Source organism: Scophthalmus maximus, chromosome 3 (genome assembly GCF_022379125.1).
Source record: "Scophthalmus maximus strain ysfricsl-2021 chromosome 3, ASM2237912v1, whole genome shotgun sequence".
Taxonomy (NCBI): Eukaryota; Metazoa; Chordata; class Actinopteri; order Pleuronectiformes; family Scophthalmidae; genus Scophthalmus; species Scophthalmus maximus.
Window position 1 is genome coordinate 11,385,332 of NC_061517.1, and position 13,885 is coordinate 11,399,216.

Here is a 13,885-nt window from a genome sequence, read left to right on the forward strand (position 1 = left end):
GAATCAATAACATTACAAAAAAATGTGTTATTATTGCATCATTTTACTCTTAAACACAAAGTTATGTCCAGGAGCTAATTGATTGGAAGCAGGAGAGTTGCACTTTTGCTTCTGGGTGAAATGGGAATAACATTAATATCAAAAATTGTCTAAATTAAACAGGGAGTGAAATGCAACATCTCGCAGTGAAATGCAACATCTCAGCAACACTTACTGAACTGAAGTTCACAATGTCTGGTATAAAAGGGACTTAAATATAAGCGGAGCCTTTTAAATTAAATTCACAATGTTGATCTAACCTGTATTTTGTTGGAAATGTTTCACAGTGTCCTTTTTATTTTCAGCAAGTATCTCAGTTTGTGTTTACATCATCTGATCTCCAAGGGCATCTCTTCCATGAGGGTTAACCCTAACCCTAACCCATGTGTTAAAAAGTTCTGTCCACACAGATATGATTTGCATGTTTAAAGTGTTTGTAGCTGTAGAAATGTTTTGTGTCCGTGTAAGTACAATTTGTTAGGCATTCATTTTACCCAAATTCTGAAAGAACACCCAAATCTCTACAAACTACGAGTTACAAGCGTTAGTCTTGACCTTGTTTTTAAGCCTGAGCTGAATGACCAATCAGCACATGAAGTCCGTCACACAAATTCACACCGGCAATTTAGTTCAGCTTCACTGCCAGAAATCCTACAGCAATAAGAAATGTATATTTATTTATTTTCTAGTTTGATACGAACAAGGAACTGGTGACTCCTGAGCTGAATCAGCCTGTTGTGGATCATTACTTATCTGGGTGCGTGTGTGTGTGTGCGCGCGCGCGTGCGTGTTTAAACTCATCTCATTGAGGTTACACGTCTGAGATCCCGTGTTCCAGACCGTCAGCATGTACCCCCCTGACCCCCAGCCCCACCCCTCCAGATGCCCCCTGGGATGACAGTAACACAAGTGTCCCATTGTCACAGCAGCGCTTGTCAGGGTCTATGTCTCATGGGAGGGGGGTTGTACATGCCTTGGGGACATTAGAAGATTAGCTATGACATTAACCCTCTCCCCTCAAAACACACACACACACACACACATTGCAGACGCTTGCATGCTCCTACCCATAATCCCTCTGTTACGAGTCACTTCCCGTTTCATGAGGCACTGAGTCAAAGCAACAGATCATCTCGGTGCGTTTTGTGCTCGTGGCTGAACTTTGGAATGTTTGTCCTGCTTCAGTTTCACACGTTTCTACCGGGACCTGGAAAAACAAGCGAGACCTTGGCACTGATGTGAGTATTTGGAGGTGATAGTGGTCCACAGTATTAAGGGCAGACTGTACTGTACTGGGGGGAACGGGGGGGGGGGGGAGTCATGTGTACACTATGTGTCCTGTTTGTGTGGGGGAGGTCCCGTGCTATCCGGGCAATGTACTGTGTTCTAATAGCATTTATCAATTAATCCTGGTCGACTGATCAGTGGATGTATTTATTTGCATCGTGCAGTTCAGCTGGACACATTCTCCGTTATTCATGTGTTTCTCCAGCAGAGACTTGCAGACAAAGTCAAGTGTTATAGTCCAACAAGTCGAGGCCTGATCAATAAGTGATCAGCCAGAGAGCTCCGAGGCTGCACGTATCCACAAGATCAAGATTGCGGCGACCCTTAAAGACTGTAATGATTGATTGAATACACACAGTGACAGAAATGCACGTCATGATTCTGATAAATGACAATAATTTAAGTGGCAGAATTTGTGCTGTGAAACTACAGACCTATGTTTTGGGGGTTTCGATACTGTTGTGTATCACAGTCTTCATTAAATATTCAGCACCCACTGTCCCTGATGTCAGTGTGTCAAACTGTAAACCAGCTCAGCAGAAATATGAGAAGAGAGAACTGACAGAGAAATGGAGAACTGAGAGACAAAGAAAAACAAAAGTGGCTGCGGGGTCTGATCGGAAAGCCCCAAAAAACTAAAACAAAAGAAAAATCACAAAAAAATTACATTTCTTTTTGTTAAGTAAACAACCTCTGATGTCCCGTAGTAAGAATAGCTCATAAAACATCTTTAGAGCTCGTTAAGTCTTTACAATCTCAGTTTCACACCGACTGTCCCAGTCGTGTCTCCCCTGCCGTTACATTTAAACGGCATTTCCCTCTGTCTGTGATGAGGTTTTTTATAGTCTGTGCTTTATGAAGACAGACGGGCAATCTGCAGATGCTAGGTTCAAGGACACACTTGCAGATGTATATCTTTACTCTCATTTGTCAGCTGGGTTGAAGAGACGTCAATGGAGGGTTAGGTTGCACACGATGATTTCTCCATCGCTGCCTCCTGTTTACAGCCTCTCTTCTTATTTCCATCTGCCTTATTCCCCCTTTTTGCTCCACCGCCTCCCTTTTCATTAGAGGTGTGGGACAATTTAGAGGAGTGATGGATGGGGTGCTCCTCCTTCAGGGGCCATCTTCGCGCGGGCTTGTGCACTGAGCACCTGATGCAGACGGCAATTCCATCCATTGACAGATTTAACATAAACACTAATAAACTTAATGTGATTTCAAACAAATAGGCTTATGGATTAAAAAGATGAATTTATTGATTGTTGAACTTTAGGAATCTGGTTATTGTGTATTTTAAAAAGATTGTAACTATTACATTAATTTCAGTTTTACTTGTTTCATTTATGTTAAACTGACAAATATGCATCACATTAGTTTGTTTATGTTGATTTTTGTGTTATCCAAATGGATGGAAATGTCATATGCAGTTGAAAGTATTAGGCCGGAATACTTTGTGAGAGCAGATGTTTTGCTGTGATTGTGTGTGTGTGTGTGTTTGTGCACATTTTCATTCGTCGTCATCATTGGCATGTCTGTTTTATTTTTATTTTTTGCATCCTGCTCTCTCTGACCACCAAACAAACCTTGAAAGCAGGATTGTGGGTTTGGGCTTTTCACATTTGTGGCTACATCTGCTTAATTGCCATGTGTTACTCGCACTACGCACACTATACAGGCAGCCATGTGCAAGTTCGCACACACGGACACGCACACACACACAAACCACACTCATCCAGCTAATGGACCAGCCTGTCTCTGCCCGAGCCGGGCTTATATTTCATCTGGGAGAGGGAGGGAGCACAGCCAATAGGTCCATTACAGACACACACACACACACACACACAGAGAGAGAGAGAGAAGGGTTGAGATTGGGATGAGGGGAGGAAAAAAGGCGAAGAGAGGGGCGGGGATATGGATGCAGGCGTACTGCGGCAGCAGCAGAGCGGCATGACGTGATAGAGGAGTGGAATGACAGACACGCACACAAACACACATGCTCGCAGCTCAGGGGCCTGCCAGGCAAAAGTAGACGGAGGCAAAGGCAGGGACTTCGCAGCATACAGATTGGAGACACACTCACTTGATGCCTTGAATCCCCGTGCGTGCAGAGGGTGAGTACAGCCATGGTTTTTAATTTACTTCATTGAGCGTTGGATATTTCTGTTGAGGCATTTGACTTTTGCTGCGTATCTTTTACCCTGTTTGTGTACATTTCTGCCCTCTCCATCTGGGATTCTGAGGACAGATAAATGAATAAAAAAACCACCACATGGTGATCTACGAACGTGTCCCCAGTTGTGTCACAATGAACAGTGTCACAGGAGAGACGGCAGTGTGGGGACAAGCAGAAATGAAAGGCAGAGCTTAAGTGGGATAAAAAAAAAGGGGGCGAGGGGGATGAGAGAGGGAGAGAGAGAGGTGGGGGGGGTATCCTATAACCAGAGGTGACATGATGTGATCGGCCTGAGTCAGCGTTACAGGGGCTGTATGACTCAGTGCAGTGTGCATAACATACTTACTGTAGTGTGTGTGTACATCTGAGGAGAACAATGTGGATCTGTAAATCAGAGTGAGCACACCCGGTCATGTTTATACTGTTGGTTGTCTGGTTATGCTCCGTCCTGTTTAGTTTTTGGGAGCTTGTGATTGTGACCAGTGTACTCGCTTCTGTAATGAGTACATCTGGAGTGTGTGTGTGTGTTAGACATGCATAATTTTCCTAGTTGATTCCCTCTCCCTCTAAAGAAATCCTGACACTCCTCATGTGGTCGGACTACGCTGCACTGAAAACCTTGTAAAAACAGTTTGGGTTGTTTCTTTTTTTATTCAGTTAAGTGGTTTTCCTCAGTGAATAAAACTGTTTCATAACCCATTGTCTGAAAAATTGTAAAGTTAACAGCAAACTTTCAATAACTCTACCTGTGGATTTGACAATCTGGGGATACATATTATAGAAGTTAAGTCCTCTAAAAACCTTGTAATTTTTTTAGGGTGACAGAAAACGTGTCATTGTGGGTCACTGTACACCAAGTAAATTTCCATTTGGGTCACTGACTCATAATAACATAAACGTCATTGTTCAGACAGACATTTGGTGTGCGTGTGTGTGTGCTGCACAATGACACTTTTCTACCAAAAATGCAGATCAAAGAAAGTGACTGTGTAAAAATGAGTAACGCTGGTATACGAGGTCCCCTGATTGGATGGAAACGTCGTTGCTGTTTGTTCCAGCTTCCTGTCTTGGTGAATGGTGAGGCGGTGTGGACCAATGGGAGTGCAGCGGTGAGGATGCAACATTGCTCCAGGAAAAAATAGCCCATTGTTCCCGGGACGTCGGAGAAGTGTGACCTCCCTCCTGCCTGCTCTGCCTGCTCGGCCCCACGGCAAACTGAAGGACTCAGTGGCAGGTAAGATACTCGTGTGGGGCAGAAGATCTGTCACATGATATTTCATCCTAAGCTGTTTATGAGCTTCAGAAGCTGTTGACGGTTATGCTGCTGTGATTTTTAAGAAACTTGTGCCTTTCCAGGGATCATGAGGGCTTATTTGAGTGTTTTTGGACCAGTGTGTGTAAACATGGATACTGTAAGATGATCTATGACACACGTTTGAAAAAAAGAACTTTTATGTTGTTGTCATAATGGATGTTATTACAGTAATTTATTACAGTTTTTCCAACTTGGGTGACACACAAACATGCACACATAGCTGATGTCGTTCAGTTCACACAGGTCTGTGCTACCACCTCATTTATTGATTTTCTGATGAGTCAGAGAGTGTTCATCACAAGGCTCACCCTTGTGTGTGTGTGTGTGTGTGTGTGTGTGAGTGAGAGAGAGGGGGTTTGCATGTTTCTTTGATCCAACGACTCTTAGTTCAAGATGCGATGGGACAGAAAAGCTAAAATGGTGTAATCTGATGATGAAGTTAAAAGCTGACATCTAAAGTCAGCTGCCACGCTGCGCTTCCTTTTTTTTCTGTCCTTCCAAAAATAACTCAAACTACTGTCTGTCGTGGAAGAGAGCGTTGTTGTTTTTTTAATCAACTCATGCAGAGCATCTCCTGGCTGTTTGGAGAGAGGTAGAAGAAAATTAAATAGAATAGAAGGAGAAGTTAAGATGTCAAAGTCCCTGCTGGTGCAGTTACATGCAATGTCCAGCAGATGTCAGGACAAACCTTGCAGAATGACCTGGGACTGGTCAAACATTCAGTGTTAGGATTTATCATTACATTCACCTGCAACAAAAAAGATACACTATCAGCATGTTTTGGCCTGATTCGATTTAATCATGATGTAAAGAATCTATGAAATACTGTTTTTAAAAGCGCCTTATAAATAAAGTTTATTATTATTAGTTAAATACCAGATAAACATCAAAAGTGTTGTATATGTCACCGAAAAAAGAATGTATGTCACGTTATTAATCAAAATCCTCTCATTGAGCCAATAGCTATTTCAAATATGTCAGTTGTTTCATTACTTTACAACAATTTTGATTAATTATTTGTCTCATTTAAAACACAGAAATAGAAGACGGTTTCCATTTTTCTGGACTGGTTATTCAGTTAAAAATACTGGACATAATCGTTAGGTTCAGGCCTTCCTGTTTTTCCTCACCTGTACTTGTTGGGACAAGGCTCATTCCTTGATAAATCCTCCTGTGTATTTTTAGACTGCACAGTTTACTTCACTTTCTCAACTAATTGCTTTTGCCTGACATTGTAAGACCCACGGTGGAAGGATCAGCAAGCCAACAATATAGCCACTGTAAACGCACTTATGTAACAGAGAGATACAGGATGATCATGTGTTTGAAGTCTATATGGGGTCTGAACACATGACACAGAGAACATACAAACATCAAGTTATCTGTGAGGGGATATGCCCATAAATTTGTGTATATATATATATATATATATATATGTGTGTAAACACAGACATCCCCACCACCAGCTGAGCCTCTGTACATGCTTACGTGGGCTGCTGTAGTACCAGTATGACCCCTGTGTGTCCCCAGGGAATAGCCAATTTCCATACAGATAGACACATAGCCAGACTGCACCTGTGCTCCTGGAAAACCTGTGCAGGAATTATATCAGACAGACAGAAATTGTGATGCTTATTAGTGATTCGACCTCCCAAGAGAATGAATGAGAGAAAAAAAGAAACCGGGCTGGGGGAGTTACAGGAATACGGAGGGGGGATGAATTTAGAGAGGGAAATGAGGATGGATGATCACATCTGTCTCTGTTTACCTTCTGCTGCGTCACCACCGCTGTGCGTTAACTCGACCACGATCGAGCACCGGACCTTGGAAAAAACACCAAATCTCCATTTTTCTGTGTCAGTATGGCTGATATTAGAAGTAGGTGAGAGGACGGTTTCTCTACAGAGACACTGTCCTTTTGCTTTGTAAGAAACTGAAACATAATTTTTTCGGAATTTGTGTGTGTTTGCGTCAGCCACATTACACTGTGTGAAATACTTTGATTAGATGCACTGTCAAATAATCCATCATGTTATCCTCGTGACTTTGACGGCTTAATTCGATCCATCTCTGCTTTACTAAAGACAGCAAGTCTGCTGGCAGCAACATTCCCGCTATTTAGGAAAGGGCAAGCAGGGCTAAGCGTTAAATCTGAGTATTATTCAAATCTATTTGTGCGGCACTGTTCCAAAGCAAATTTGCTGTACAAGAAGTACAAATTAAAAAACTTAATGTAGCATATGTATACCTGTATTTATATTTACATGTATTTATTTTGAAGACTGGACAATAGTTCAGCATTCTTCATTGCATATCCACACATTTGAAAAAATAGTTTATCATGTAAAATGTTCCTCCTCCTCACATTCCTCCTGAATTAAATTTAAGTCAAAAGCCCCCCCCCCAAAATATCCTGCACAATAATAATAATAATAATAATGTAAATGACTCAAATGAAAAGGTAAATAAAAAGGCAATGTGAGATTCTGATGTTTTTTGAGCAAATTAAGTGGTTTTCTTTTCCTCCCCAAGATTCTGCGATCCGTGTCATTCTACACCTCCTCCCCTCCCTGCCTTTTTTCTACCCTCGCAGCCTCCCACCCTCTCACCCTGACGTAGTCAAATTACATGATATCAAAGAATATTGAGCTGACTTTAATAGTTCTCTGGAGGTTCATGTCATTCTGACAGAAACAGGTGTGTGTGTGTGTGTGTGTGTGTGTGTGTGTGTGTGTGTGTTTTACTGTATTCGTGGGATACACTGACACTTTAGATCGCTGTTTGACAACTAAGACGTAGTTTTGAGATTCAGTCGTGATAGTTAAGGGCAGATGGTTTGGAATGCATTATGTCAATGAAGGGTCCCAATAGGTATACAAGGATGTGTGTGTGTGTTAGTTGGTGTGAGTGTGCAGGGATCGTGTGCATGAATTCAGTGTCTGGAGAAAATCCGTTATCTGAGAACATAACACTCTGAAAGCAGCTTGTACAGTAGATGTTGCATGTTGTCTGTGGGTAAAGCTGTTTTTCTCTGACAAATTTGATTGAGGATGCTCTGCTGCTGCCTTCCTGTAAATACGCTCAACTCGTGGTTTACCACAGCTCAGTTTGCTTGATTCACATGCTCAAATACCACAGATTTTCACTTAGCTCTGCGCTGAGAACAGCGAGCTAGTTTACCTAATCAGATTAATCTCTAATGGAATGTTATTAAGTATAATAATCAATAGAAAATTGATAACCACCTTAACTGTCGAGCAATAACCATTTAAACTGTTGTGCACACACAAAACACTTTAACTTTATATATTGTATCCTAGTATATATATAATAGTATAATGCACAAAATACGCATGTTTACATACTTCTTGGTTGGAGCAGCAGTAATGGAACCCAATTTCCCATGTGGATCAATTATGTATTTCTGATTCTGAAACTTTTGGGGGGCATTTGTGACTGATGGTTTGATGTAGATGTGTCTTCAAAGTACAGCACCCACTTCACAGTCCAACCTTCTCACTCAGAGGTGTGTTGTGTTTCTCCATAGGTCCGATATGAGTGGGGGAGTCAATGTGAAGTCGGCCCCCTGTGGGCCCCCCTCATCAGGAATCCCCCTTCCACGCAGCCTTTTGCCCTCCTCCCCCAAAGCAGACCCCCGCCGCCGGGCTGGTGACTTGCCCAGGCCCTCAACTCAGAGTCCTAAATACACACCCACACACACACCCACTCACTCTCCTTCACTTTGCCCGCGGGGCTCCAGCATCCCCGGGCCGTCCTCCTCCAGGGACCTGCTGAGAGATGCCAGTCTGACAAGTCAACTCCTCCGGCGAACGGGAGATCTAGCTGCTCCCCTGGTATCTCGCTCTGCCTACAGCAGCCCTATGACCCAGCGGCGAGTATCACCGCCGCACTCCAAAGACACACTGGACCTGGAAAAACCGGCCCCGCCTCACACCCCAACACAATTACCACATGACGGAAATCACAACCGAAACACCTTCACCAATAAGAACCAGTCATGGGGAGCCAGCAACCTGTCGTGTGCACGACACCAGCTCAGAAGAGGGGACAACTCCAACTCAACAAGAGAGGTCACGCCAGGAAAGGAAGAGCTTCCAGAAAACCAGCCAGCCCATTCCACAATGTCGAACAACGGAAACCTCTGCCCCTCCATCGCTCAAACGAGCTGCGGGCACGCCATCAGAGGTCACAGCAACTCCATGAGCCAATCAGATGAGGAGATGGGGACTTCTGAGGACAGTAGCCCGTCCTCCTCTCCCGGGCCCCTCCCGCTGCCACCCATCACATTCACACTGCCGAGGAAGTTGACGTTGGCTGTCGACGCACCAGATCAGAACCTAGACAAGGAGGCTGCGTCCACAGAGACACACACTCCCAGAGTCAACATGGCTACGGTGGCTCCCTTCAGCTACAGGTGAGTGGCCTACAGTACACGCACACATACAATGTTGTAGCCCCACGCCATATCTTAGATTGGCACCCTCCTATAAGTAGAGCATAATGTATGATAAATAACAATTTATTAAGTTTTGAAGAGGTATGTTGGAGAGGATGGCTCACTTTGTTCACTTGGAATGAATTAGTTTGAGGTAAATGGAGAAGTTGGGTGATTATGGATGAGTTTATAAAACATTGTGGGAATCAAAGTTGTACTCAAAATACAACTAATAAAACCTGATGCGTCATCAATAATTGAACTATCCAGCATTACCTAAGAATCATAAAAGCTCCACACTGAACAGATATAAATGTAAGAAAAATTGGCTACATTGTACAACCTCTCTCATTTTTTACTTGTAAGTAAAATATTTGACTTTTTCTTTCCCTGCAACCTGCCCATGCACTGATCTGAATCTGAAACTATGAATTCTCAATTTTTTAGATTGAATCTATGAATGCACCCTTTAAAATCTGGGTCGTAGTATTCATATAGCTCATAGCCTACATAGGCTCACATACCAGGAGCAACGGCAGACGAACTAAGAGCTAGGCTGTGGAAACCAAATACTCGTGGTACTGTCCTCACATGCAAATGAGTTGTTGCACTTTTGGCAACAGGTTTCATCAGCATCGACCGGCGTGTAACCCAAACTTTTTAGTTTTCTCTGCCAGTGTCTGTAGTTGTCGTAGGTATGGTGCCTGTCTGTGACAACAGACAAGTTTATCATCAGAGTCCGTTCACTGACCGTAAATCCATTCTGTTGTCATCGTCATATGATCACTCCCTCCTCTACCGACACACCTCAGACATCAGAAAGTCTGCAAAACAGGAAGCATTACAACATTCAGCCATTTCTTCACATCTGGACAATGCGGACAAACACATGCTAATGCACCCAAATTTGGACGCACTCACACACACACACACACACACACACACACACACACGCACACACACACACACACACACACACACACACACACACACACACACAATTCCACTCTGGGTATTAAAGACCTGCCCCAGAGGCCTGTTTTGACCATTTCAGTCTAATTCTTCTGTAGCTCTTCCAGTCATACATTTGTGCACATGCATACACACACACACACACACACACACACACACACACACACACACACACACACACACACACACACACTTTGGTGTTTTCTGGAGCAGAGCTGATTGTTCTAGTGTCCTCTTCAGAGCCTCTGGGCTCCATCAATGTACTGCCGTGCTATGTCTTACACACATAGTCTATTGTAACGTCAGACAAAAACAAGAGGAGAGTTTATCCTATTTTGTCTAAGTGAAATAATCAATCCCTGAAGAATGAATCAGTCAAAGAGGAGATTAAATATTTTCTTTGATTGTGTGCCATTCTTTATGAGATAAAAAACTTTTCTTAGTTCAGTTCAAAACAGGAACTTAAATTCTTAGGTCTCTTTTTTATAATAATGGAATTATTTGCAGTGCTTGGTGCATCGTCGGCGATTTTGCTTTTATGGAAATTAGTGGGACACACCTGGGATTATCCATTTTCTTTTACTGTTGCTTGTGTGTTTGATTTTAATCATTGATTTGCATGTACAATGACAGATGTGCGATGGCTTTTGTCACCTGTCGACAGGCTGCAGGTGCAGGAGAGCGATTTCTCGGTGGACGAACTGAGTGACTGCTCGTCTGGATCCATCGAAGTCTGCTGTGATGACCTAACACCAGGTTGACGCACTAGCACACATTTAGCAGACATGACAATCATCATCAACTTTCCCTACTCTCTCTCTCCCTCTCTGAGCGATTCGTGTAGTCTAGTTCTTGTTTTTTGTTTCGGGAAGCCAAGAGCTCTTTTCAGCAGGTGTGGCTGCCGGTACTGGCAGCCAGACGCAGGGTCGTCGATGGCGTCAGTCAGGACATGCCAGCGGCCAACCTTTGGGTCTCTTTGTGTAACCTGAATAGACTGGGTGAAGACTAAGGAACAACCATTCTCTGTCCGAAAGTATGTCTGTCGTGCTGCTACTCATCACGGAGCCATGTTTGAGGTTAGGTGGTGTCATTATGTGTGTGTATGTGTGTGTATTGGCCTGGGGCTCTGAAGAGATGCAGGGATGAAGAGATGGAAAAGAGAGATGGGCCCAGGATGGTAAGATGAAGGAGGATGACGGTGGGGATGTGGGTCAGTAATGGGATGAAATGGGATGATTCTCAACTCGCTGCCGGCCAGTGTTACTGTATGTGCACGTTGATTTCAGCTTCATCCCAGAGCTGTTGAGGAGTTTGAACTCTTCCTTCCCCTCACACTCCATCCCTCTCGCGAACTTCTTTCTCTCCCAGCTTCATTGACCTAAAAAGCCACACAGTCTCCCAGCATGACCAACCCCCCCCCCCCCCCCCCCCCCCCCCCCCGTACTTCTGAGTAATGGTCTGCTCAGTACCCACAGCCGTGTTCATGCATCTCCGTTGTCGGCCTGAGTTTAAAAAGGCAGACATGCCTCAGAGATATGACTATATTTGTGGCTTGGTGAATCATCTTTCATTTTTGTCCTTTTAATGTGGTGTTGGGACCAACTGCCTAGATTTGGAAGTTGCAGTCTAAAGTTCGTTCCTATTAATGGCATGTTGTATGTACAGTATAGTCAAAAAACACCAAAACAGTTATGGTTTATTTGGTTGAAATGATACAGTGACAATGGGCTTCCAGTTTGGGCTTCCAGAATAGAAATTCTTTTTTGTAAATGATCTCTAGTTTAGGAGCAATCAAGCAGGTCAGTGATCTGACCAGGTCAATGGAAAACATCCCTTTCTTTTTTTTTTTCTTTTTTAGATCATAATTTACAACCATATAACAGTTTTGCATTGACTTTTTATTTCTCCCCTCAATTGATCTGGTCTGTCTGAAAGTATAATTAAGAGTTTAGAAGTGCACATAGAATCTTTAAAAAGAATATTGAAGGTTTCTACCAGCTGCTTGAGGGAAGGAGGACTGGTGGTGGACCAGCCCCAGCTTTTAAAGGCCTCTTGCCGTCTTGGGACTATGGCTGTGGCCTTGTAATTGCTCCCTAGCAAGCATTAGAAACAGTGCTAAAGTGTTTTAGACTCCTCTGAAGCTGCATTTATATGGAGGGTGGGCTGACACCTTAATAACTGTAATTTAGGGAGTGGAGGAAGGGGGGCAACAAGGGAGGAAGGCAAAGTTTGAAAGTTAGGAGGGAAGGAAGGGAGCAGGGAGTGAGACGGGTGAGAGATGAAAAGAGGAGGCCAGTGAGGTCAGTGGGTTGATGGATTTTGTATTTCATAAGGAGGAGAAGAGATGAAAAAGACCCATTGAATGTTGGTTTAACATTTCAAAGCTAAGGACTCTGGTTGAACACACAACACAAAGCCAAATCATGATGTGATTTTGTTATGGTTTTCCCAAGTGGCTATGGTGAAGGAGTAGATTTCCCCAAACTGAATGTTTTCCATATGCTCTCATTCACTCAGATTGAATCAGCAGTAACATAATCAGCTCTTACATGTTTCTATCTGAAACCCTAACGAAGACCCGGGCATTTAAAGTGACTGTGGCACCATGTGGTGTTTCAATTACGCCACAGACCTCCTGACCTCGTCGCTCTCTGGAGAGGTGTACTTGTGTCCGAGCTTGTGTGTGTGTGTGTGTGTGTGTGACCGTAAACAGATGGTGTTTGAAAGATAAATGTGATGTGGACTGTGTATTACTTTCCATCTCCCGGTGAGGGTATATGGCCTGATATTCCTTACGGACGCTCAAAATCTGTTAGGTCTCTCTCTCTCTCTCCCTCTCTCTCCCTCTCTCTCTCTCTCTCTCTGTTTCTCTCTCATCATCTGACACATTTGACATTTAAAGAAACAAAACAAAATTGTGCTTTAAGAGATGTTATTTTTGAAATGATTAGGCATGCTACCTCCAACACAGTCTGCAGCACAGATTTCACTGTGAATTTCTCAAGGAGAGACAATTTTATTGTCCATGAGCCTGAATGTTACAATGGTCCCATTCATTAATTAAACATAAACTACCTAAAACTAACGCAGTCCAACATTTAATAATCCTCCCACCTTGACGGTTTTAACATTGAAACTGTTTTAGAGAGGTTTTAATTCCACTTTATGATCATTTTGGAGGCTAAAGCTCGGCATGTTGTTGAATTGTGTTTGCGTTATGCTGGCAGGTGTTTCTCAGATTTCAACCACGGCATTTATATCAATGAGGGTATAGGCTACAGTATATAGTACAGGGAAGCATCCGTGTGCTGCAGTTTAATGGAGGTGGGGCAGTAAAACAGACATTTGCAAAACCAACCAGTTAGTGCTCAACCACAGGCACTTCCCCGAGCTTTTCTCTGGGAGCTTCCAGGACTGTCTCCCACACACTGGATGAGACCGTCCTGAACAGGCCAGCGAGATGACAGATACACCCCTCTGGAGCTGTTTCAACAGCAGTAGGACTACATTAGTACATACTATTATGGCAAACTTTCACTATATGTGTCCTGTGTTGTAAAGTGAGTCCAGTGCGTATATCGAATTTTTGTGCAAATTATTAGATTAACTCAATCTAGACATTATTGAAAGTTTACATGTT

At 43.2% G+C, this 13,885-nt stretch overlaps 1 protein-coding gene across 11 annotated transcripts in view; it reads left to right on the forward strand.

Moving 5' to 3' along the window:
• Positions 1 to 1,143: 1,143 nt before the first annotated feature.
• LOC118316684 (neuron navigator 1-like) overlaps positions 1,144 to 13,885 on the forward strand; it is an 80,221-nt gene continuing 67,479 nt past the window's right edge. For 8 of the 11 annotated variants that reach the window (XM_047330969.1, XM_047330970.1, XM_047330967.1 and 5 more), the window contains exons 1-4: positions 3,314 to 3,440; positions 4,561 to 4,736; positions 8,365 to 9,252; positions 10,910 to 11,001. In XM_047330969.1, the coding sequence (XP_047186925.1) occupies positions 8,372 to 9,252; positions 10,910 to 11,001 (973 nt within the window). In that variant the 5' untranslated portion in view covers positions 3,314 to 3,440; positions 4,561 to 4,736; positions 8,365 to 8,371. Of the gene's footprint in view, positions 1,278 to 3,313; positions 3,441 to 4,560; positions 4,737 to 8,364; positions 9,253 to 10,909; positions 11,002 to 13,885 lie in introns of those variants that run through there. The other 3 variants (XM_047330971.1, XM_047330972.1, XM_047330968.1) reach the window with 2 other exon arrangements.